Raw genomic sequence first — 24,926 nt, forward strand, 5'->3', positions numbered from 1 at the left:
CTGCAGGGGCGGTGGGCTGGGCTGGCCCCTGGGTTCAGACAGCCTTGCTTGGTTGTGCAGAGGTGGCAAATCTGTTGATATATTTGTGCAAATCTAAACTTTCCTGTTTTTAACCACTGGAAACAGCAATTATCCTTCTGTCAGCTCCTTTTTGCTGGATTTTATAGCTGCTGGATTTTATAGCTGCTCTGCTCTGCCTTTCTGTACAGCACAGGTCACAGGGTGGCTGTCTCCTCAGATTTTATTGTCTGAGTTCCTGAGCAAAGCTTCTACAGGTGATCTGGGGGAGGGAGGAGACAGAAGGGAGAACAAAGTGCACACGGGGGAGGCAGGAACAGGAACAGCAGAGGAACGGTGGAAAACCGTGGTCACAGATGGTAAAGCAAGAGGGTTCCTCGCCCTGCCTGCGGGAGCAGCACCCCCTGAGCAAACAGAGCACGCTGTGGTGGCAACAGCAGAGGGAAGAAGATCAGTGCTTGGGGGAAATGCAGAGGCTGTCAAGCTGAATTCAGTGCTGGAAGGTTTCAGAAAATGAAATCAAAAAAGCTGAGGAGAAATGGGTGCTAAAACACGCAGTGGTGGGGTGTCCTTTGCTGATCCCTCCCAGCTGCATGGAGCTGGAGCTCACATTGGTCTTTTCTTTTCTTTGGATCTTGGTAGTTTAGTTCTCCCAGTTCCCTCCAGAGATCAGTGTTGTACATCCTCTCTCCTGTTGTTGGTGGCTGTTTGGGGTTGTGCTGTGGTGTGCCAGAACACAAGCTCTTGAGGGCAGTGCTGGGGTTTGTGTGGGTGGCTGTGCAGTGCCCAGGAGGGTGGGTAATCCTGGTCTTGGGCCTCATCAACCTGATTTGCCATCTCAGTGCAGTTTGCTAATCTGGCTTCTTCTCCCTACCAGAATGAAGAGAAGAGGAACCTTTCCCTGGGGGGCCATGTGGGCTTCGACAGCCTCCCAGATCAGCTGGTCAGCAAGTCTGTCACCCAGGGCTTCAGCTTCAACATCCTCTGTGTGGGTGAGCACAGTCCTCTGCGAGCACACGGGCTGAGCTTGGGGCCAGGGTTTCTGGTGTGTCCAGCTGTGCCACAAGCCTTGGCAGTGACTTAAGCGAGTCAGAAATGCCAAACTCCCTTAAAATCACATTGAGTCAAAGCAGGAGAATTTCCGTAACCAGTGAGGAATTGCTCATCCCCTCCACTGCAGCAGCTTTGCAATAGGAAGGAATTAAGGGAAGACTGTGTATGGCAAGTAAAGTATTTCCATTTGCAAACTGGGGTGGCTGGCACGAGCAGCTCTTGGTGAATATGATGTCCAGATAGATGCAGTGAGATGCACCATGGATTAGCTGAGAGCTGCTGGTGGTAACTTGGTCATTTCTGAGTGTAAACCTGCACCCCAAATCTGTGTCTGAGCTGTGCCTGGTCAATGCCTTCCCAGGTGGGTCAGAGGGCTTGAAGCATGGTCACCTCTATGCTAGGAAAGGGAGGGGGAGCGTTCCTGTTCTTACTGATTGTAGTGCATTTATCTGGGAGATTGTGAGTGAGTGCAAGGGGCTGACTTTAAAATAACCTCATTATATTCATGGGTTTTACCTTTGGTATTGATGTGATCTAGCAGGCAATCCTGCCTGGAGTACTAGAGACAAATTGCTTCCAGTGATGAGATGAGCATTATTTTTGATTTGGCTGGTTCTTGTATGGTGGATGGGGTCTGAAGTGTGACCTGCTAGACCAGCAAAAATATATCCAGAGACAGCAGCTCCTGTGGCTTTGTGTCGACTGTTCAGTGGCAACCTGACAGCTTTGAGAAGGTGCCTGTGCCATACCCAAGCCACTCTGGCATATCCACACCACAAGTAAAGAGCGTGGCTGGAATCACAGTCTTGAACTTCATGGACTTGTTCTTTAGCAGAAGGGTTACTGCAGCAGAGGGCAATATGGTTTTAATCAGTATCATTCTTGGGGATACCAGAATGGATACTCCTACATTCTCATCTGGCCTTTGGGGTTTTTTTGGACAAGAAAGTAAAAGCTCCACCCTGTTTGCCAGTTCCTGCTCCCAACAGTGCCCACAAGTGAAGAGGAGAATGCAGCTGACATCAGTAGTGAATTCTCCATATATCTCTTCTCAGAATAATCTGGAGCACCAGCTGGCATTGTTTTCTTGCACAACTCTTAGCCACAGCTGGTAGGAAGCAGTATGTGCCTCTGCCCTGCTCTGAGCAATGTGAGGTGTTTATCCTCCTGCAAAGAGCAGAGCCTGTGGTGCTGGAAGAAGGAAAGAGTCCAAAGCCCTTGGCAGCAGGCATGGCATCTCCCTGGAACAGAACTTTGCTCCCCTTCCTGCTCTCCCAGCAGGGTATCTGCTGTAGGGCTCCTCAGCAGTGCCTGTCTCTGCTGAAGTGGTAGCAGGATGGACTGCCTGGGAAATGAGCAGGGAGTAGCAGGTTGTCTCCTTGGGTTTTGCTTCTGTTCACTGCTGTGGCCAATGGTTCTGTGTGCAGGGAAGGAGCAGTTTAAATGGGGTTCCTTGTAGGCCAATCTGGAAATGATCAGAGTCTGATTTTGTTATGAGGACCAGCAGTTCAAAGCTTTTCTGGCTCACAAACAGCTTGTCAGCCAAATATTCTGAGATGTAGCTTTTTGTGATGCATCCCAGGCATCCTTCAATAGCTCCTAAAATTGTGCTCTTCAGAGCTTCTCTAGTGCAGAGTCCCAAGCAAAGTCAGGGAACACGGAGAGGAAAATGGTGTGTTTTGCTGTGCTCTATGATACTCACTGGGAGATGAGACCCAAGTGCTCTGTGCTGGCTTTGCATTGAGCATGGGAGGCCTTCACGAGGGCAGATCCCGTGTGACAATTACCTGTCTGTCCACGAGTGATTTGTAGCCACCTTTCACAGTATAAATTACTCTGCTCTCTAATTAACGTGCTTTGAGGTACCTGTGAGGAACCCATGCTGCAGTGAGCCGATGATTTGTCCTTCCCAGGTGAGACTGGCATTGGGAAATCCACCCTGATGAACACCCTGTTCAACACCACATTTGAGACGGAGGAGGCGAGTCACTACGAGAGCGCGGTGCGGCTGCGGCCCCGCACCTACGACCTGCAGGAGAGCAACGTGCACCTGAAGCTCACCATCGTGGACGCCGTGGGATTCGGGGATCAGATCAATAAAGATGAAAGGCAGGTCTCGTGCCATCTGCTCGGCCTTTGGGGGCTTCCTCTGGTGCTTCCCCACGGGCTGCCCGCGGGTCTGCTCGCAGCACTGCAGAGCTGCTGCTGGTACAGAGCAGTGCTGGCTCTGGGGCTGGGGGCTGGACCTAGAGGGGATTGGGTGAAGAGCCAAAAAGAGAGGTCGTAGGAGGTCTTTCCAGTAGGGAATGGTGTCTTCCAGCAGTGTGAGCAGTTAACAGGCTGTCCTCAGTGCAGGGTCAGGAATTATCTGTTGTGGCAGTGCTTGGCGTTTCTGGACTTGTCTCATTTAATTACACAAATGTTTTGTTCAAGCCCCAGGTAAAGGCTTCTGGGACTCCAAGGTCTCTCCTTGTCATGTTGCATTGCTAAGCCAGATGGCTCAGCCCTGAGATGTGGGCAGAGTTTGGTCTGGGCAAGTAGTCATCTTTCCATGCCCCACTGTCCTTAGACTTTGCAGTGCAGCCTCAGGAATCTCCAGCAACCTTTGGATTATGAGGTCTGTGTGTAAACACCACACATTTCCTGTTGAAAGGCTAAAGTGTTTGAGTCTCGTAACTCCACTTGAAGTGACACCATGGAATGTCCAGGAGAACTCCTGAAGCCCTTAAGCTGTTGCAGTCTCTGGTTGCTAATGGGCTGGTTTTAGTTACAGGCCGATCGTAGAGTACATTGATACGCAGTTTGAAAACTATTTGCAAGAAGAGCTGAAGATCCGCCGGTCCCTCTTCAACTACCACGACACGAGGATCCACGTCTGCCTGTACTTCATCACCCCCACGGGGCACTCGCTCAAGTCCTTGGACCTGGTGACAATGAAGAAGCTGGATAGCAAGGTAAGGCAGTGGAGACCACGGACTCTCTTTCTGGAATGCTTCTGCTGGTCCTGATTGTCACGTGGAAGGTGTTGTTCCTTTCATGTAAGTGCTGGACTCCTGTGTGGCAGCTGGGCCATTTTTAGGACTCTGGTAAAACTTTGTCTGCTGGTGGTTGCTGAGGTCCTGTGCTTGTTTTCTCACAGACTTTTCTGAAGAATGTCAGGAAAAACCTGTTTTCAGGTTGGTTGTGTAAATTCTAGAGCATCCCTCTCTGTAAGAATCTTACCCAGATTAGTTGGTATTTATAAAGCCATCAGCTGCAGCTTTATCAGCTGTGCAGGTGAGGAAGCCTTCCAGCTCCAGCAGCTGAACTGTGGAAACTGGAGCTACCTTTGCTGTCCTGACCTGTCAGCAGGGACAGAGGGGCTGGGAGCCACCAAAACTGAAGATGTCCTAAGGTGGTGGTCAGTGCTGAGGAGACAAGGGCTGAGGAGAAGATTTGTGTGTGTTGGTGCACAGGGAGTGTGTGAGCTGTCACTGCTGGCAATGCCAGGTGATCTGGATAGGAGATCACAGTGTCTTCTGGAAGTGTAAATAGGGTGAGGATTCTCAAGGTCATGGGAATCCTAAAAGTGGGTCATGAGAGGGTCTAGCTGGGGTTGTTTCTTTGTGCATAAACTGTTCTGCCTTGCGGGGCAGTGGTTATTTAACTGGCTACTTGCTGATGTTCCTGCAGCTCAGAACAAGTTTCTGACACACTTTTGGGTGTTCCAGCTGGTTTCCAGGGAGCTGCAGGAGGCTTCAAAGGTCACTGGTGGCAGCAGCATCTCTTGTTTTCTTCTCAAGAGTTTCCTGTCTTTCAGAGCAGTGTTTTGGCAGCAAGGTGGCTCCTTTCAGGTGGCAGGTGCTGATCACCCTACAGAGGGCAGGCAGGGCAGGACCTGGGGATCCCCTGGATTGCACAGAGGGAGCACTCTCTTCTCTGGCTGCTGTTCATGTGCAGCTGTGTTGGACTTTCCTGGCAGGCAGAGTTCCCCCTGCTGCAGTCCCTGCTCCTTGCCCTCCCTGCCTGGGGCTCAGGCCTGCTTTTCCTTGGCCCCAGCCCAGAGCAGGCACTGGCTTCCCATTGCAGTGGACTGTTTGTAACTGTAATGCCTGTTACACTGACTTCATCAGGAATCCAAAAACTTTCCCTTAATAAACTCTTGTCTCTTGGTGCAGTGCCAGCATTACATGTTCCCAGAAATATGTTTGGAGGAAAGCTTTTGCACGATTCCCCTTGGTGCTGGTGGTCCCACAAAGCATTTCTCTTCTTTTCCTTCTGCATTCCCTACTTTTCACATCTCCCTGTGGCTGCCTTTAATGTGGTCCTTGGGTAGTACCAAAATAAATCCTTTGTACTTGTGCAGAGATGAAAACTTTGTGCACACGCAAGCTTTTTATGTTTCTAAACTTCCACTTAAATAGAGCTCTCTGGAGTCATTTTATCCCTTCTTGCCACGGCATGAGAACATCCTGGGTTTCCTGCTGTGGTGGCCTCGCACAGGCGGGCATGTGGAAGTGAATGAGCAAGTAGAGCCCATTGATATTTTTGGGATTTATGTTGCATTTCTGCACCAGTGTCATCCCAGGTCACTGGGGTGCTTTCCAGGCACTCCCTAAAGGCTCATGCTTGGCAGCCCCATGCCCCTTCCCCCTGCACTCCCCAGTGGTGCTGGGGCAGTGTGGGCAGGGGGTGCCAGCAGCCCCCAGGCAGTTCTGTCCCCTCTGGGTGGTGACAGTGAGTGGTGGCTGTGGCTGAGCAGAGGGGACATGCCCTGCTGTGGAACACTCCTGACCCTGGGCCTGTCTCTCGGGCAGCTTCACGTGGCTGGTAGCCCTGTTCTACAGCTGAAGAGCAGAGCCCATGAAGAGCAGAGCCCATGGAGGTGAAAGGTGGATCAGAGGCAATGCTTTGCCTGTGCTCTGCTGGCTCAGCCTCTGAGCCTGGTTTAACAGAGAGTTTGGAGGGCCCTGGCTCGATTCCACCTTTGCTTTAGCCCACCAGTGGCATGGCATCAGGTGCTGGGCAGGCTCTTGAATCTGTGTGATTTCAATAACAAATCTTACTTTTAGTGTAAAATTTACAAAACCTCTTCTGGGTAAAGCTGTTTTGTAAACAAAATCTTCCATTGTACTGTAAAACAATATCTGTTCTGCTGAGCTCATGGCCAGCTGTTGTTTGGGGTATTTAGTTACAGGCAGAGAGCAGAAGTATCTTCCGAAGTGGTTGTAGGTAGATGGGATGTGCCTGGCTGGCTGCAGAGTGCCCAGCCCAGCTCCCTGGCAGTGCCTGTCCCCTGGCAGATCCCACTCCAGAGCAGGGGGCACGTGAGCCCTGAGCTGACCCTTTTTCTGCAGGAGATGTGGCTCCTGCTCAGCCCTCAGCAGGCCAGCGAGGCACCCAGCTGTGGCCATGGCCCTGTTACCCTTGTAAGGAGGACATCGACCTGCTGAGCAGTGCAGTGAGCAGCAGGCCTTGTTCTGGGGGGCTTGTGGTCCTTGGTAAAAGAGGCCAGGTCAGTGGCTGAGAAAAAGGAATTTAAGTCTCTCAGATGAATTTGCAGTGAGCAAATTGAGACTATCTTCATTTGTAGCAAGTAAATGCTCTTGTGTTTCTGAGTGCTAAAGCAGAGCCGGGGGTGGGGAACCCGAGGAGAATGGAAAAAACACTGAGCTACAAAGAGAACTTGAGCTGGGAAAGTGAGGTCGTTTATTTTAATGGGCACCCATTGGAGACCAGCTGGCTGCTATGAATTTCAGCTCTGTAGGACAAAAAGCGTTGGCTGTCGGGAAATGTTAGATGGCAAATCAGACTTTCCCCTTATTTGTCTGAATTCTTGTGTTTTACTGCTCTGAATTTGGCTGCTGTTCAGACAGAGGAGTTCTGTTGTTGTTTGTTTAGCAGGGGTTTGCAGTGTCACACTTGGCTTTTCTGGGCACAGCAGCATTGTCTAACAGAGGTTCCTATGACAGGTCCTGCCCTGCTGTAGCTCTCTCAAGCACGAGGCCACAGTGAGCCCCATCCCACCTGAAGGATATGGGATGTGGTCCTCATTTACTCTTGATCATGGTGGGTACTGGGGACAGGGGGACCTCCCCACCCTGCAGCTTGTGGGTGGCTTTGAAGCCTGTGCTGATGAAGCTGTGTGGGGTATGGAGACTGCTGGCTGATGTGAAACCAAAGCTGAGCAAGAGCAGCATGAAAGCAGATCTCCAGTCTGCTGTGTGGCACTCTGCACCTCCCCTGAGTGGTCCATGTAACCCACACAGCGTGCCCGAGGTGTGATTCTCTCCCAGAGGCTCAGGGAGTCCCTGGGGAGGATCCACAGGTACTGCCAGAAACCTGAGGAGTCCCTGCTCTCTCTGCTTGAGCACGGGCAGGCTCCATCAGCTCAGTGCAGCGTTTCAGCCTTGTGCTTGTCTGCTAAAGGGGCCTGTCAGCACAGCCAGAGTGGAGGGGTGACAGCAGGAATGTGACAGTTCCCCTGTCTCTGATGTGTGCAACACGATACATGGGCAGAGCAGAGCTTTGATCTGCTCTTGTGCACTTAGCAGGGTGGGTGGTTTGTCTGAAGCCTTGGAGCCTGATCGTGCTGGAAAACTCTTCCCTCTAGTGTTCAGCTGGGCTGGGCTGCAGCTCCTGAGCAAACACAGCCCCGCGGTGGGTTTGGGAGATGTGAGGTGTAAATGTAAAGCAGCCAGTGGGGCAGGACCCGGGTCACCCCCACACGGCTGCTCACCTGGGGGTGTGTCCCTCCTCCCTCCCTGCTCAGGTGAACATCATCCCCATCATTGCCAAGGCAGACACCATCTCCAAGAGCGAGCTGCACAAGTTCAAGATCAAGATCATGAGCGAGCTGGTGAGCAATGGAGTGCAGATCTACCAGTTCCCCACGGACGATGAGGCAGTGGCTGAGATCAACTCTGTGATGAATGTGAGTGATGCTGCCAAGAGCTGGGACAAATTAAATTGCTGCACAAAGATGCATTTGAAGGGCAAGTGTCTTTGGGAGTGTCCAGACACTGAATCTGTTGGAAAGTCGAGCTGTGGGTCTGACAGATGCCGAAGGCTGTTGCATACAGAATTAATTAAAATGTGGCTCATGTTTAATCTGCGGCTCTCTGGAGAAACTCCAGAGGATTTGTTTTACTGAATTTTTGAAAAATACTTTCTTCAAAATCCATTCTGTCTGCTCTTAGGCTACTTTACGTTTGAGGAAGGAGAAGTTTCGAATAAAAATTCGACAGTTAAGATTTTATGTTAGCCTTCTGACTTAAGGAGGCTAAGCAGAGAAAACCCAATTTAAAGTAAAGAAGAAAAATTGTTAGTTTCTATTTTGTCTCTTTTGAAATTCAAAGATCAAATTCAGACCTGGCTGAAGCACATGCAAAACACTTTCAAGCTTCCTGTCTCCCAAATTAGAGTGCAGCTATTGCAGTAGAAACAGCTGAAATGTTTCCATGTTAATTTTATAAATCAAAAGCATCTTTTTATCAAAATGAACTTTTTCCTGCATAGCTGTTTCTGATTAAATGCTTTGTCTTTTCTTTCACCCTCCTCCCCCCTTTTTTTCCTTTTTTTTAAATTCGGTAATTTCTGGGTCATCTAGATATATATTTTCACTGTAATAGTTTTTTTGCTGAATTCATAGAAAATTTGGAGGATTCACTCTTTTTTAATAATTGCAAGCTGTATACATTGGAGAGAAAAGCTGGTGTCATGCTTGCTTGGCTTTTTTTTTTTTTCCTTCCTTTCCCCAATGAAAATATTTTTGGCCACTTCTCTCCCAGTTCCACCCTTCTGGATCCATTTCTTCTTCGTTGTGAAGGGTTCTGTCAGCCTTGCCCTGCCCAAGCACCCACTCCATGGCTCTTCCCTGCAATCCCAGGGAGGATGCCCTGTTTCCTCCCTGTGCCTGGTGCTGTGCAGAGCTGGAGAGCAGCAGGCACACACTGTGTGCTGCACACATCCCTCGCAGTGCCCACACACCCCGAGCTGTGCCAAGGCCCGTGTGTGGATGTCCTTGGCTGTGCTTTCCGCAGGGCAGGGAGTGCCCCACGCCTGGCACGTGTGAGAGCAGCCTGAGAGATGGAGAGAGGAGAGGAGAGCAGGAGTGACCATGGTGTTCCTACATTTCCCCAGCCAGCACTGCTGGGGAGCTGTGCTGTGGCCCCACACTGCTCCTGGTGTGACATCCCAGGTCATGGCAGCGACTGCTCCGAGTGTCAGGGATCGGGAGGTTCGGAGAGAGGATCATGGAAGTACATCCTGTGCCTGGGGGAGGGGGGTCTCAGGGTCAGGCTGATCTCTGGGGGTTGCCCCATGCTCTGAGTCCCTGCCTTGGCTCTGTTTCAGGCTCATCTGCCCTTTGCCGTGGTGGGGAGCACGGAGGAGGTGAAGGTTGGGAACAAGCTGGTGCGGGCTCGGCAGTACCCGTGGGGAGTGGTGCAAGGTGAGGGTGCCCACCCCAACCCCATGTGCTCACACACCCCCACCCCAGCCCTGGCCCTGCCAGCCCCTCTGCTCAACAGTGCAGATTCATCCTGTGCAGCCTTCTGGGGGTTGGACAATCTTTCCTTTGAATTCCCATTCCTACCAGCAGGTAGGAAGGTCAGTGGGAATCCCTCCAGCCAAGGGGCTGTGTTGTGCCCCGAGCAGAATTCCTTGGGATGGGAGAGTCAATCTGTGCATACCTTTGTGCTCCCCCACCGTGCCTGCAGTTTGCTGACTTGTTCCCTGGCTTCCCTCAGTGGAGAATGAGAGTCACTGTGACTTTGTGAAGCTGCGGGAGATGCTGATTCGGGTGAACATGGAGGATCTGCGGGAGCAGACCCACACCCGCCACTACGAGCTGTACAGGAGGTGCAAACTGGAGGAGATGGGCTTCAAGGACACAGACCCAGACAGCCAGCCCTTCAGGTGAGAGGCCTTCACCTCTAGCATCAATTTAGAGCCATAGTTTGGTACTGACAGCCCCAAAAAGTGGGAGCTTTGTCGGGGGTATCCACGGTGCGGAGCTGGAAAATAGTAGCACTGGGTTTGAACTTTGCAGCTGACTTGGATGTTCCCTTCCCTGACTGTCTTATAGCAACATAGACAGGCATGCATTTCCCCATCCCTCACTCATCGGTGTCCAAAGAGTCTGGATTTCATTTGCTTTCTTCCCCAGCCTCCAAGAAACGTACGAGACCAAAAGGAAAGAGTTCTTGGGCGAGCTCCAGAGGAAAGAGGAAGAAATGAGACAAATGTTTGTTAACAAAGTCAAGGAGACAGAGGCAGAGCTGAAGGAGAAGGAGAGAGAGGTGGGTGTGCCAAAAAACTGTGAGGAGCCCAGAACACAGCCAGCAGGGAATCTGGGTCTGGGCAGTGTCTGGGTCCTGGAAGCACATGCAGCTGTTGAGGAGACTCCTCAGCCGAGGCACAAACACACATGTATCCCTGGTTTACGTCCCTCAGAAACCTCTTCCCTGCCCTGTACCATGTGCAGGAAGCTTGGCTGCTGTCTGGTGAGAGAAAGGCAGTGGCAGATGCTTAGGGGAGCATCCATGTCAGGGAGACTTCCCCCCTGAGCCCTCTGGACAGCAGAGTAAAGGGGCAGCGGGGACTGGGGAAGAATTAACTGGGCCATCCTCAGAACCAGAGAGGAACAGCAGAGGCCACAGTGTCACCAGCCCCGTGCAGGGCTGCAGGTGAGCCAGGATCCTCAGTGCACCTTCCAGGGCTCACACTTCCTCCTGCTTTGCTGTGGGGCACCAGGTAGAGCTGAATTTATTGTGTCTTCCCTGCCTTTGGTGGGTGCTGGGTGCCAGACCCTGCAAGCACCCTGGGGGCAGGGGGTTCATGTGGGAGGTGTGACAGGGGCTCTGGGGCAGGGGAGCACAGCCCAGTGTCTGCTGGAGGAGGTGCTGAGAGGGTCTGTCTCCTGCCAGCTGCATGAGAAATTTGAGCACTTGAAAAGGATACACCAGGAAGAGAAAAGGAAGGTGGAGGAGAAGAGGAGGGAGCTGGAAGACGAGATGAATGCCTTCAACAGGCGGAAAGTGGCGGTGGAAACCTTGCAGTCCCAATCCTTGCAGGCTACCTCACAGCAGCCACTGAAGAAGGACAAAGACAAGAAAAAGTAAGTGTCTGAACTGGAGTCTGCCACTGGGAAGCTGGAGGTCTGCTCAGATGCTTTAATGTTTGGTCAATTGCTTGGACAGCACATGGAAAAGGGGATTTTGGAATCCTAATTCCCACCCTTCTGACTCTTTGCTTAAAGCAGAGGAGAGACAGGGTCCTCCTGTGCCCCAGCTGGGCAGCTGCAGGTGGGAGGGGTTTGCAATTTGTGGCCATTGTCAGAAGGCCAGTGGTTCTGTGGATTCACTCTTGCCTCTGGGACAGCCAGTTCAGGTGGTCCTGCAAGCTGTCCACTCCTGGAGACAAGTGGGAAGGGGACTGGAAATAATCTACATCTTCTGCCCAGCAGAGAGGAGTGGGGACAACCCTGACACAGCTGTAATGTCTCCTGCATGCAGTCCCCATCACTCACTGCCTTGCTGCAGGCCCTGGGCTCTCTTCAGAGGGTGTGCTTACTTTATTTTTAGAGGCAGAGCTGTAAAGAAGGAAACAGCAGCTTAAAGTAAAGATGCTTTGGCAATTCATTAGGGCTCCATGTGAAATGGGGTCCAAGACACAGTTCTGATTACAAGAAAATTCATTTCCCCTAAAGGCAGAACCCTTATCTTAGCTTGCTGCAAGTTAATTGGCATTGCTGAAGCCAGCAGGAGTGAGGGCATGTAAATAATGCTGCTCAGCCACCTGGTTGTGTAATGACAGAACAGGAGGAGGACAGATTTTAAAAGAAAAGGTGGAGGATGTGATCCTGCTTCCATTCAAGCCAGTCTCTGAGGAACACTGGCCAGGGAGCAAAACGAGATACACCATCATGCAAGCTGGTAATTCTGCTATTCCAGCACTTTTTGTTACTTCCCCTTGCATGAAGGAGCTCAAGGGCCTGAACTGCATTCTGTCAAACCCAGACAGACTGGTGACAAGGCTTTCTGAGCCTCTTAATGATAGCAAGAGAAAGAAACACCACAGAGAGTAGCAACACCTGAGTTTGTGCTTGACAGCACAGCGTTTGGCTTCACGTTGCTGATGAGATCTTGTGCTCTGTCATTTCCCTGCTGTGAACTGCAGCACCAGAGGAGCTCCTTCTGTGTACTGACATCCTAGTAATTTGTTTCTGCCTGTGTTAGATAACAGGGTAGATTATTTAAGTGTTTCCTTGGAGTGTAAATGTGTTAAAACCAAAGCGCTCTCCTCTGCAGACCTCTCGACGTGCCCTGGGCATGGCCCACCTCACAGAGTCCAGATGGTTTGTCAAATAGTTTGCTGAAAATAGAGTTTAGTCCAGCTAAGCTCACTGGTGAGTTAGAGGCTGACTGCTGGGGCCCAGGGCTGCCCTGGGGAAGGTGAGCACGCTGAGCCACACACTGTCACTGTGGTGGGCATGGACTGTGCAGGTGAGCCAGGAAACGCTGCAGCTCCCCCTCAGCTCCCTCTGGCTGCAGCAGAAATGGGTTTCCTGTGCTTTGCTGGGTTTAGCCCTCCTGGAGATGTGAGTCTGGACCCTTCCTCTGCTGCCTGGTGATTGGACACCAGCCATGGTCAGGAGGAGGCAGCTCGGGGGTGCAAAGGTGTGAGGGGCACCCACAGCATGTGCTCTGCACAGGGGGACCCTGCACAGTGCTGGGGCTCTGCAGCTGGAGGAGGTGCAGCATGGCCAGGGTGGCTTTGCATTGGGGTTTTTTTGCATACCTGTGAGCTAGTGTGTTTTTTGGGGATTTCTGCTCAAGTTAAATAACAAAGTTTGTAATAAAACTTTCAAAGGAAAGTGCCTCCCCTTGGCTTTGCCAGTGGTATGACTTCCCAGGGCCCCTCTTCATCTGGGATATCTTTGCCAGGTTTCTTACCAGGATCAGTCCACCCAACCAGACTGGAAGTAGCTGGGATTGGTGAGCTGGTGGCTGGCAGTGCTCTCCCCCAGCACCAGCAGCCAAACTTCCCCCCCCGAGCCCATGGCTGGGGCTGTGCCCACGGCTGTGGGCAGAGAGGGGATGGGAGGGGACCCAGAGAGGTCCTTGGGGGGCATCACTGCCAGGAGAGCCCCTGGGGGTGGAATGGGAATGGAGGTTTGGGAGTTTGGGGGCAACATGTGGGGACTTCACAGGAACTGGGAATGTGTTGTGAGACTGCAGGAGGGGTGTTTTTCCTTGCTTCTAGATTTAGGAGAACTAATTGAACCCTCTGTCATCTCCTGGTTCAAGACAGTGGTTTTGGCAGCTTCAATACCTGAAAGGTGGTGATGGAAGGATTGCAGGTGCTGGGGGAAAGCAGAGTGTTTGTGCTGTGCAGAGGGCCTTGGGGGGGTGCTCTCATCTGAAGCCTTCAGCTGCCCCAGCAGTGTTTGTCCTCCTCCTCCTCCTCCCTTGGTTTTAACATATTTTGCTACATTTTGCTTTTGTTTAATTTTCATAACTTTAATTCATGCTTTTTTTTTTATGTTTTGTTTCTTTCAGTTAATCACACACAGACTTTCAGGCCAAGAGTGGACTTGGTGCTTTCATGTGTTAAGTTGCTTGAGTTTCCCACCCTGTGACCCTTCTCATAACACTGTGTGCGCGGACCAAAGTGACAATGAGCGTCTCCGGTGGTGGCAGTGACCCTCTGTCACCTGTGCAGAGTTATCAGGAGGTTTGCAGGAGCTGACCTAACCTGTACATTGTGTTAAACAAAGCCAGCTAATCCCTCAAGTTAAGATGTTTTGTTCCAAACCCAGCGACTGAGCAGCCGAGTATGAACTGACCGTAACTGTCTGAACTCATCTTACCCACCAGCTGATAATTGCTTTCTACATTTAGGTTTTTTAATTGGCTAAGGTGACTGCTCATTGACCTTCCCCAGTACATGCACAGTGAGAGGAGTGGTATGAAAAATGCTGAAATGTTTATTTTTCTAACAAAATTCTCGAATAAATTTTTAGAATGGATAGAAAACCACAATGCTTAGGCTTCCTGCCCTGGGAATCTTAGAGTAACCCTCATTCCAGTAATTCTGTATTTAATCCTGAATTACTCTAAACACTTTCTACATCATTTATAATATATATATATATATAAGGAGAGAGAGAGAGAGAGTGGTTAATAAAATTCATGGGACAATGTTTTGAATTTTCTTTACTGCTAAAATAGAACATTTATAGAGAAAGGTTTTCATAAGAGTTTGTTGTATAATGTGGAACTACAGGATTTGTGTAACTTTTCAGTTGTCACTTACCAGTGTATTTACTGTTGTGAAAACTATTTAAGCCATCATCTTTACTTTTACTCTTTAACCTTAAACTTGCAATGTGCCTAATAAGGAGTACCCCTGCTCCTGAGCTGTGCTCTGTGTTTATGCTGACAGGCTCTGTTCTTCTTAGAAGGGGCTTCCTTTGACACTCCTCATGCCTAGAAATCACAGCCTTGTTTTCCTGGGCAACTGAGCTTAGAGGAATAATTAGGATCAATATTAATTTTTTCCACTCAAACCATTTTGTGACTAGGCAGGACAATAACTGAACAGAGTTGCTAGCTATGTTGTCATGGAAAAATAGCTGGACCCAATTCCATCCATCCATCAGATCCCAGGCTAAACAAAAGGAAATATTTTATATTAACCCTCACATAGTGTCTTTAGAGTTTATAAAAACACTGGCTGGCTAAGTGTTAGTTGTGAGTGTGTGTGTGTTTATTTAGTTATTAATGTTGCAGGATTTTTCTGCTGTGGTTTTTACTGCAGACTTGTCTCTGGGCTGTCAGCAAACTCCTGCTGTGCTGTGCAGAAGGAGGGGCAGGGCCTGGGCCCGACTGTCCAGGGGCTTTGCTGCACTCTGAGGTTCTTTACCTCCATATCCCATTAAAGCAGCTTGTTTTTCCTTTCTGAATACATGCTCAGGTGTTAAACTGTTTTCCTATGGACATTGGCCTTTCCATGGATATCCTGACAGTCCTGTCAGTGTTACTTGATGCTCGTAGGAAAGAACCTCACCAAGACCTCACGGTACCTTTTAGAACAGGCTGTTCTTCAAAGAGTAAAAATTCTGCACTTGTTGGGAGTCTGCTGAAAGCTGAACATTTAATTATTAAGGCTGTGCCTCCAGGTTAGATGTGTTTTAAACAGTAGCTGTCAAACGTTGGGAGGGTTAGTGTGGTTTTCTCAAACCCAGACAAGGAACCCAACCCTCTGTTTCGTGCAAGAAGACAATTCCACCTCACCTCTGACTGCAGTCCAATCATGTAGCAAATGATTTGTTATTGATTTTTGCTAATGAGAGAAACTCTGGTGCACTAATTGCCTGAGCAAGCAGCACTCTTTGGTTCAGTGTTCTGCTTCTCGAGGCCAATGCTGGCATGAAACAGTGACTGGTGGTACTGGTGTGCCCCCAGCTGCCTCAGCAGTGTGTTCCCAGTCGATAGTTCTCTCCTGATCTCATGCTGCAGCCACCAAGATCTATGCAAATGATTTCTCTCTGCCCTGGCTCATCAGAGATCAATTCTTTTTTCCTAGAATAACAGGTAGTTAAGAAAAGTGATGATTACAAAGAAAGAGTAAAAACCTTCAAATCCATGGGCATTGCAGAGAAATTTACAGCTTTTTCTGAAGATGACATTCAGAATGTATGTAAGAATATTTTAATGACTATGATTATTATATTACTTTGACTTTATGTTGTGGTGGACAGCCCTTGTCCTTGTAGTTGCTTGTTCAACATCACAGTCTCCCCAGTGGGACTCAGTCATATTTTTTTCCCCAGTACTTGTTTTTTTTCCTTTGGCTGAGACAAGATTTAAATATTGTGGTATATAGGGTAGTTCTGTATCTTATTTTTATTTAACAAGTTACAAATATGTGGTGATTCTAATCTCATCAGTCTGAAGACTTACATCTGGTAGGGTAGAAGAAGTGAAAGAAAACCCTTCAGAAATGACTGAAACCATTCAGTTACACGTCCTTTGACTGTTTTATACATTTATCTGTAAAAGATTGGTATTAATGGGAAAAACTATCCATTTTTTTATCATTTAAACATTTACCATTGTGTATGTTGTCTGCTTCTAATTTAAATTGTGTTTTGTGGGTCTCTGAGGGGGGTTCACACCTGGCTGTGGTGGGTGCCCCAGAGTGGAGATGGGGTGGGTGTTTTGGGGCCGTGGAGGTTCCTGGGGACCTGCCTGGGGGACACAACCCTCTGGGACGTGCTGCTTCCCTTTGCTTTGTCATTCCCAGCGTGTTTGGGTTCGTGGTTTTGGTTTTTTTTTACTTTCATTTCTTTCCACTCACTTTGTACTTTTTTTCTTTTATTAAATCTCACATGTATTTTGAGTTTTTGTGGTGTCGTTTATTTGGTGGTGCATTTTCTGTGCTATCCAGTCATTTTCTGTATTATCTGTCAAAATAATACTGTGTCATGGTTGCAAATCTTACCAGTCACAGGCTGTCTTGTGACTATTGGGAACATTCAAAAATATAATTAGCTAATTAATTAACAACTAGCTAATCATAGAGTATGCAGAAATGCACCTCATCTGTAATCTGGGGAGAAATTCTAAGATATTAATTCCAAAGCCATCCCTGTTTGGGCAGGAGCCTTGAAGCTTGTTGGTCCATCTGCTTTGTGGGGTCTGGTGGCTGAGCAGGTTCTACCAGCAGCTTTGCTGATGTGATGGTGGCAAAGAGGTGATTGAAGGGTAGGATGAGAAGGGAGCAGAGCTGGAGGGTTTCCAGGGGGCACTTCCAGAGCTGTGTCCTTTTCTGAAGAAGCACATCCTGTGCTTAGGGTGAGGCCAACAAAGGAGCACAGTGTTGGTCTGAGGTTCTGCCTTCGGAGAGAGCTGAAGCTTTACCCAAAGGCCTGTTCTCTGTTCTCGGGGTCAGTGCTACACACAGAGTTGTGTGCAGGTGACTTTGGGCCCCCTGGGCTGTGTTTGGTGCTGGACTGAGGTGGGTGCTGTGCTCAGACACGGCTGGCACGGGCAGCTGGGTGGTGCAGCCTTTGCCCCAGTGCTGCTTCTCTGGGAGCTTGTTCTGCAGCCCCAGGTGAGGAACAAAACCAGTCGGGTTTGCTGGGGCAGCAGCTCAGCAGTGAGGTGGGTGCTGCCCGTGTGTTACAGTCCCAGAGCCAAGGCCCTGGGATGTGCTGGTGCTTTCCCTCAGGACACAACCCCTGCCTGGTCTCCTTGTCCTCGGCTGCTCCGTGGGGACTGTGCAGCTGGGAGGGATGGCTCCAGGCAAGGGGGCTGCAAAGCCACGGCCCCAGCTCTGTGTGCCCAGCTCTGTGTGCCCAGCTCTGTGTGCCCAGCTCTGTGTGGCTGGCAGTGCCTGCAGTCCTGGCCAGGCTGGGAACAGCTCCTCAGCTCTCCCATCCCAGCTCTCCATCCTGTGGGACTTCTCAGGTGTTCCATCAGCAGTCTTTCCTCAGGAAAACTTAAATCAATCCTCTGATTACCAGTTCCAAAGAAGATGTTGGCAGCTGGGAGAGCTTCTCCAAGTTCAGTGTCTGTGCCCAGCCCCAGCTACATTGGAGTGGGGCTTTGACCTTTCATGCTGTCTTTACTCAATGTAAATAACTGAAACCTAAACACTGATTCTCTTTTGTTCTTTCTGTAGCTTCTTTAGTCTTCCCAGTGCCTACTCCATTACAACAGGAAGATATTAATTAGAAGATTTATTAAGGCCAAAACATCTCATGCAGAAGAAGTTAATTGGTGCTTTCACCTTTAAGCTTGCAATACATTGCACAGAAGAGAATATGTAGCAAGGACTAAGATGCGCCGTGTCTTTTGACGGGGAACAGTTTGCTTGATCAGGTTTCTTGGTAAAGTTGAAATCCAAGATATTTGCCAAAAGGTAAACTGCTAATTCAGGCTGCTGCATGGCTGGCACTAAAACCAGAATGCTAATTTTGGAGTGACAGCCCCTCCAAAGCAGTTAACACTGACTGACTGCAGGGAGATGAGGGACAAAGCTGGGGTAGTGTGAGGGGCTTTTGGCTTTGCTGCTTGAGCTGCCACAGTAACAGGGTCCCACGGGTCCTCTCCTGTCTGGTTTTGGGGTGTAACTGGAGAACCTGATGTCCCTAACCTGACACCTGTAGCCTGACTCCTTAATCTTTCAGCTGGATTCTCACCTATCATAGCAATAACTCCTCTGTGCAGCTTTCTTCTGTCTGCTTACAGATTTTGTAACCAAACCCCCCCAACCTCCCTCTATTGAGTTTTCTGAGGGCAGCACGTGCTGTCTCACACTGGAACCCCTTTCCCAGAGCTCCCTGCCCACCTCCCACCTGCCTGGGCTCTACTCATCCCACTGGGACAGGATGGGTGAGAAGGGAACCCTTTTAAAGGACAACTAAATGTTACATATTAACGGAGGGGGGATGGTTTAAAGCTGGATCTCAGTGTTCCTGATGTGAGTTCTGTGTTTGTTACAGACTGACTTCCCCTTACACAAATACTTGTTTAAAAAAAAAAGGAAGGGGGAAAAACAAAGTGTGATGTCTGTGCCTCAGTAACTTCACACAGGAACAGGGAGAGGCCCCAGTTTATCTTTGTTTTAAACAACCTTGTAAACGAATCTCAGGAATGACCTACTTGTACCAAAGTTGGGTTTAATAAAAACAAAACTGACTTGTTTAACAAACATCTGTTAAAACCATGGTTTGTATGCAGGTGTAACCACTGCAACAACAACGTGCTGTGGCCAGATTCACAACCCTCGCGTGATCCCAGTGTCCCCCATTAACCCTGCTGCCCTGTCACTGAAGTGAGATGTCCCCTGTGCACCCTCGTGTCGGGGCAGCTGCTGCCCCAGCCTCCTGCCCTTCCCCAGCTGCTGCTGTCCCTGCTGTCCCTGGGGCTCAGGGGTGGGAGCAGCCCAAAGCCAGTCCTGAGCAGGAGGTTTGAAGGGAGCTCCCCCCTGTGCCCCTGCCTCGTGTTGGAGGGTGAGGCTGCAGTGGGGTGAGGAGCAGCAGGAACAGGGGTGGGTGAGTGTGGCAGGAGCCCCCCGGGCTACCAGGGCAGCTGTCTCTGTGACCAGGAGTTTGCCGAGGTGGAGAGGCTGGTGCACTGAGCCCTGTGCCCGGGGGGTGGTGCTGACAGCTACTCAAACTCTGGAGGCCCTTGGCATAAATTAGAACTTGGAAATAAATCTCAGCTATCACAGTTCTGTGGCCTGAAGATGCCCAAGCTGGGCCCATGGAGAAGGTCTGGGGCCTCCTGACACTTGCAGGCAGGAGGGACAAACCCCTGGCCCCACGTGTGCCAGGGGCAGTGGGACCGGGTGGGAAGCCCCAGGCTCTGACCCAGCTGTGTCCTGGGGCCGTGAACTCAGAGCTGCAGGTCCTCTTGGAGGGCTCTGTCTGTCTGCACATCTGTGGTGCCCTGCACAGAGCAGGGGGCAGCTGGAGCCCCGTGTGAGCTGAGCTGTGCCTCGAAACAGCCTTTGCTGCTGCTTTGATGACTGTTTTAAACTTGCCTGTGTTCTCTTTTGAGGCCAACCAGTCTAATTTCTTTGGCAGAGCTTTCATCCGGTTTGGAGCTATTGTCGAGTCAGATTCCAGCTGGGTAGGTGAATTGGGAATAAAAGTGTTTTGTTCTTTTTCCAAATTGCTCAGAAGGGTTGATTAAGTTCTGTTTGTCGTGGCTATGCTTCGGTCACAGTGGGGTTGCAGTTGCACACCTTGCTGAGGAACAGGGGGAGCTCTGGGACCTGCCAGGAGTTAATGCCTCGCTCCATCTCAGTGCACCCTCTGCCTTCCTGCAGAATTGAACTGTAAGCACTGTTCAAATTGAATTTAGCACACAGCATGTCCTGGGAGAGCAGGCAGGCTCCAGGTGAACTGTCCCTATCCCACTATGGCATCTTACCCCAACTGGGAACAAGGGGCCCTGATGGGCCTTTCAGCACTGGCTTTGTCTTTTGGAGTTAACTCACATTGGTGCTTGCTTTTGAATGTTGATCATAGAGATCTGCAGAGGTTTTGAAAAGCAGGTTTGCTCATGGGTTTTAAGATGTTATCCAGCTCATGGGCAAGAAACTATACCCCTAGGCTCAAAGCTGGGGGAAAACATGAGGTTGTGATTGTTGTGGGATAAAGTTACAGCATGTTAATTACTGTGTGTGGGATTTTTCTGCTGGCATTTCCATGGGTTAACACAGCTGGTGAATCCTGAGACAGAGCAAAGGGATGGGAGGGAAGCAGAGCCAGTCACAGCCCTCTTTCCTGCAGTGATCCACATGGGCATCACCTTTTGGCTGGGCTATTCCAGGTGCAGACCAAGCTTACATTTTATTTCATGGAAACTACAAAAGATAACTTGCCTCCTTCCAAAAGACAGGCAGTCAAGTCACGGCTTGTTGGAGAAAAGGAAGGTGCTGCTCAGGGGGAGGAGCCCTACCATGAAATGACAACCTTCCCTGGGGTAGGATGAATAAATCCCGTGTCCCAGACGTGGTGCTGCCTGGCCTGGGTGTGTGGGGACCTCGGGACCCTCGTCTGGTCTAACCCAGCACCCTGAGTCCTGCTCCTGCAGCACCCTGGCCTGGGCAGAGCCCCCTCAGTGCAGCATTCACAGTCCCAGCCTGCAGCAGCTTTGACTTGGCTCGTGGGAATTCCCTGGGTTCCACTGCTGGTTCCAGTCATGTCTCTCCACACGTGTTGTTTGCACTGTCTCCAGCACTGGATGTTTCTGGAACACTTGGCACTCTCTTGGCAGTTGGAAGAGCAGTGTGGCTTTCTCCCTGCACAAACACAGAGCTCTCTGTGTTCTCAGAGTGAGCTCTGGCAGATTTAACACTTCAGAAAGCGTGAACAGCTCTCAGCAATCAGTCCTGCAAGGCTGCTGGTCAGGAATTCCTCTCCTGCAAGGTAAGACAATGAGGAAGGGGAGGAAGGCCAGAAACTTTCTCCCTGCACTGATGAATTCTGCTGTTACACAGCATGAGGGTCTCCTTGCTCCTGTCCCATCCCTGTCCCCAAATTATTTGTCCCATGTCATTACATGAGACACCTGCCCAGTATTTAGCCTGTGCCAGTCCATATGGAACCCCTTCCCATTCTGTGACAGGGTTGCAGGTGTGGTGGTATCCATCCTGTACTGGCTGGATTACACCTTCAAAGTAGGGTAACAACCACCTCAAAACACTGGCCCTATTATTTAAAACAAAACCAAAATCCTGTTTGTTTGAAAACAATGTGTGAAGCTGGTTTTTAAAAGTCTAAGAGAGGTTTAATCTGACCTTTGTGAAACTGCTTTGCTGTGAAGATTAGCAGTTAATAAGAAATAATGTGGTTGAGGGGAATTTAATTAAAGGCATTTTGTATTGCCCAGTCTGCTAAGACAGAACAAATTTAAAAAACACTGACCAGCATGTGCTGGTTGGTGAGGGCCCAGGGCAATGGGGGTTGTGGACAAGGAGACATATCATAAGGAACTGTGATTGGGTCTTTAATGGTTTAACCAGGAAGAAGCACAGACTCTAGACCCCTGGGTTCCAGGGTAAGGCCTTAGGAAAACTGGAGGTTTGACTGAGGCTTCTCACTGCTGACCCAAAACCTTGGTTCCACCCCAGAGCTGTTCCAGAGGCAGCAGTGGGGACTCCCTGTTCCTCGAGAGCAGCTCCTGCTCAGGCTCCCACGGGGTGAGCCAGATCAGCTCTAATGAGAGAACAATGGTGTGAGCTGGATGAAAGGCTCCATCTGTCAAACTTCATCATGGCTATTTTAAAAATAAACGGAGGCATTTGGTTCTCCCTGCAGTGTGTAGCTGCCTGCCAGCTGGAGCTCTGAGTTGAAGGATTGTGACTGAGTCCCTCCTCTCCCCAGCTCGTTGTATCTAATGACATTAAAACTGAGGGGAACACACACTGCTTAGGAGGGACATAAAAATAGACAGGTAATACCAACTGTCTTTATCCTCTGAGAAGCACAGTGATGCTTTTTCCCTGTTGTTTTGGCTGCTCTCTTTGCTGGCAGTAGTTCTCCACTAGAGCCTGTGGGGTGGCTGTAAGGGAGGCCATGGGCAGCTGAGGGCAGGAGCCACCCATGCCTCCCATCCCCACTGGGCAGGGGGGCCATCCCAGCACTCATCAGTCTCCATGGCTTCATCAGGAATTCGGGATTAGTAGGTGGGAAAGGTGCTGAAACAGCCTGGCTTACAGTGACCCTCAACCTCCCCTGGTGGGAATTCTTCCATGCAGAAGGGTGGTGGCAGGGCAGCCTTGCCTTGGGATGGCCCTGGACAGCTTGGCTGATGAGATAGAAAACACAAACAGCACTGGGTGGCTGCAGGCACGTTAGCTCTTGATCCACAGGCTCTTTCTGGGCGAATTCAGCACTGTTCACCTGTAAGGAAAAATGCAGATTTTTGTAAGTTCAGGATAAATTACTTCCTTGTCTGGCCACTGCTGCTGTCACTGTAATTAGGGGGAGGGCAGGGGCAGGCTGGATGCCCCAGTAAAGGCATAGCAGCAATATGCTGTTGGTCCTGATGCAAAACACTTAACCAGGAATTACCACACAGAAGGTGGGCAAGTGCTCCCTCTCTTTAGGAGACAACAGGCAGGAGGGACAGGACAGCAGGAGGCCAGGTTATTTCACACAAATTCTAGACCACAAAATGGGTGGACAGTAAGTTGACAGTGCCCTCTGTTTTATGTGTTTTATAAAACTGGGGGAAAGCTGTAGAAAAAAATCCATGAAAAAATTGATCTTGCCTTTGGTCATTAGAAGTCAAACTGATTATATTTTACAAGCAGTATCTGTGCTTAGACTGTACTTTTTGCAGTGTTCAGTGGGAGGCTGGGGACACTGGGCAGGTTTCTAGGTGCTCTCAGACTCTCTCATCATGGAAGAATCTCTCCTGGCTCAGGATCTGTGGCCAAGAATTTGGAAACCTCCCTTCTCTGCCTTTTGTTAGCACCAGCAGGGTCTGCAGCAAAGGCAGAACACAGGCACAAGTCTCAGGAGCTGCTGAAGTGCAGTGCAGGCTGTTAATACACACACCTTTATTCATTTACCGTGTCCTGCCCTCAGCATTTGTGACCAAAGGCCATTTTGCTTCCTACCTGTGCTTTTTTAGCAGGTCAGTAGTAACACAAAGCCAGCCAGGAGTCTGCCTCTCCAGCTCCAAGGTGATGATCACCAAGACCAGCGTGGAGCCCCTGAACTGCACGAGCTGGTGGGAGGCCATCCAGTGCTGCAGCTGCCTGGTGAAGAGCGCGACGTGGAGGGAAGGGTTCCTCTGAGCCAGCTGGGGAGATGGGGCCAGCAGGACATCACATGGCATGGGACTGCAGGGAAGGGAGAGTGTACATATATATATATATATGAATATATATACAAAGAAAAGCAGAGGTCAGTGAAGTTGATATGTTTTCATATATCATCACCCAGAAGTACAGATGAATTTCATCTCATAGCAGGAAACCCGAAGGCTTCCCCCACCTTTTTCTTTGTGTTTTGTGTTTGTACTTGCCAATCATTGAACTGATAATGAATGTACAGGGTCTGTGTTTCCTAACAATCTCTGAAGTTTCTACGTTATCCAGATTGCTGCCCAGGAGATTCAGTTCAGGCCAGCAGCTCCAAATCCAGCAAAACCAGTAATTCCAACTGCACTCTGAATTTCCCGAGGAAACAAGCACCTGCAAAAGGCAGTTTTCACAATCAGCAGCCTCTAATGGCTCGGTATTTGCACATAACCTTAAAAAAGGGATCTAGGATGTGTTTGTATCACATGAATTTTGCCTTACCAGCACATGATTGTTTCTTGAAGATAAAGTTTAATTGTTTCTATCAGATGTTCAGTAACTGCAATGTGAACTAAGTGCCAGATCGGAGTAGTCTCATTGCATAAATGAATAATTAGTGGGATGAAAAGGAAAATGATTTAAGGAAAAACCTGTGTGTGAAATGTAGCAAAACTCTGACAGCTTTCTATGTACAGTATTAATAGAAGGGAAATAGTTAGAAATATTTTTGCAGCGTGTATTTAAAAAAATAAAAATGGCATAGAGTTGTGCATTATGAGAATCTTTTTAATGTCCATTTTAGTTGTCCTTTAAAGACAGGAGTAAATTTTTTTCAGCAAAAAGAAAGGTTTTAAATAGTAGAAAATTTTAAAAATTAATTTTAAAATAAAATTACTGCAATATTCTTTAAAAGACTTGCAGATAGGTAGGAACAGGTAGTTTGCAGAGCATCTTGGGAAGGATGTGTGCGTGTGTGTGTGTGTGTGTGTGTGTGCATCTGTGTTTTCTAGTCTTATTTGATAAGGAGTTGTTTCTTTAAAGAAAAAAGTTGCAAAACATAGTGCTTACAGTGTTTAAGAAATCCATTGGTGTTGCTGTGTAAAGATCCTGCTGAAGCTCATCCAGGATAATTCTTTCCATTCTCAAGATCTCGGCTGGAGAGCATTTACAGCTCTGCACCACCAGTGTCTGCACCAATGGGATTACCTGTAAAAAAATTTAAAAATTTAAAAAAATAAAGAAGCCAACGTCCTACACAGTGCTGTGTGTGCTTCTCTGTATGGTGAGGGGATCTGACAAGGTTAAACACGTCTGTGGGAAGCAGAATGCTCATCCAGGAGCCCTTGTTACCTGGGGTAAACAAGTTAACGCTTCTTCATTATGCCCAAGTTGTTGAAAGACCTGGAAACATGAACAACTTTTAGTGTGTTGAAAATGAAACATGCAGACCTCATCCTCTCCACTGGTTTGTGCTGCAAGGACAAGAAATTGCAATGCACTGGAGATATTTTAATTGGGCCTGAAGGGAGAAGAAGAAAACA

At 49.3% G+C, this 24,926-nt stretch overlaps 1 protein-coding gene across 5 annotated transcripts; it reads left to right on the forward strand.

Moving 5' to 3' along the window:
• The first annotated feature begins 895 nt into the window (after nucleotides 1–895).
• Nucleotides 896–24,643, forward strand: SEPTIN8 (septin 8). 5 transcript variants are annotated; one of them, XM_018081080.1, is made up of 9 exons: nucleotides 896–1,010; nucleotides 2,985–3,180; nucleotides 3,839–4,025; nucleotides 7,823–7,984; nucleotides 9,406–9,502; nucleotides 9,801–9,969; nucleotides 10,220–10,352; nucleotides 10,980–11,170; nucleotides 23,214–24,643. In XM_018081080.1, the coding sequence occupies exons 2-9, from the start codon at nucleotides 3,014–3,016 to the stop codon at nucleotides 23,377–23,379; spliced, it is 1,272 nt and encodes a 423-aa protein (XP_017936569.1). In that variant the 5' UTR covers nucleotides 896–1,010; nucleotides 2,985–3,013; the 3' UTR covers nucleotides 23,380–24,643. The 5 variants fall into 5 exon arrangements, with proteins under 5 accessions (XP_017936569.1, XP_017936570.1, XP_017936571.1 ...); XM_018081081.1 differs by having other exon boundaries at nucleotides 23,217–24,643; XM_018081082.1 differs by having other exon boundaries at nucleotides 3,845–4,025.
• Nucleotides 24,644–24,926: the final 283 nt, after the last annotated feature.

Source organism: Manacus vitellinus, unplaced genomic scaffold (assembly GCF_001715985.3).
Source record: "Manacus vitellinus isolate BGI_N305 unplaced genomic scaffold, ASM171598v3 scaffold_51_pilon, whole genome shotgun sequence".
Lineage (NCBI taxonomy): Eukaryota > Metazoa > Chordata > Aves > Passeriformes > Pipridae > Manacus > Manacus vitellinus.

Coding starts and splice junctions, on each gene's coding strand:
- SEPTIN8 (XM_018081080.1), top strand. CDS start 3,014: ATGAACACCCTGTTCAACACCACATTTGAGACGGAGGAGGCGAGTCAC. Junction 9,970..10,219: donor CCAGACAGCCAGCCCTTCAG/GTGAGAGGCCTT, acceptor TTTCTTCCCCAG/CCTCCAAGAAACGTACGAGA. Junction 11,171..23,213: donor AAGGACAAAGACAAGAAAAA/GTAAGTGTCTGA, acceptor GTGCTTTTTTAG/CAGGTCAGTAGTAACACAAA.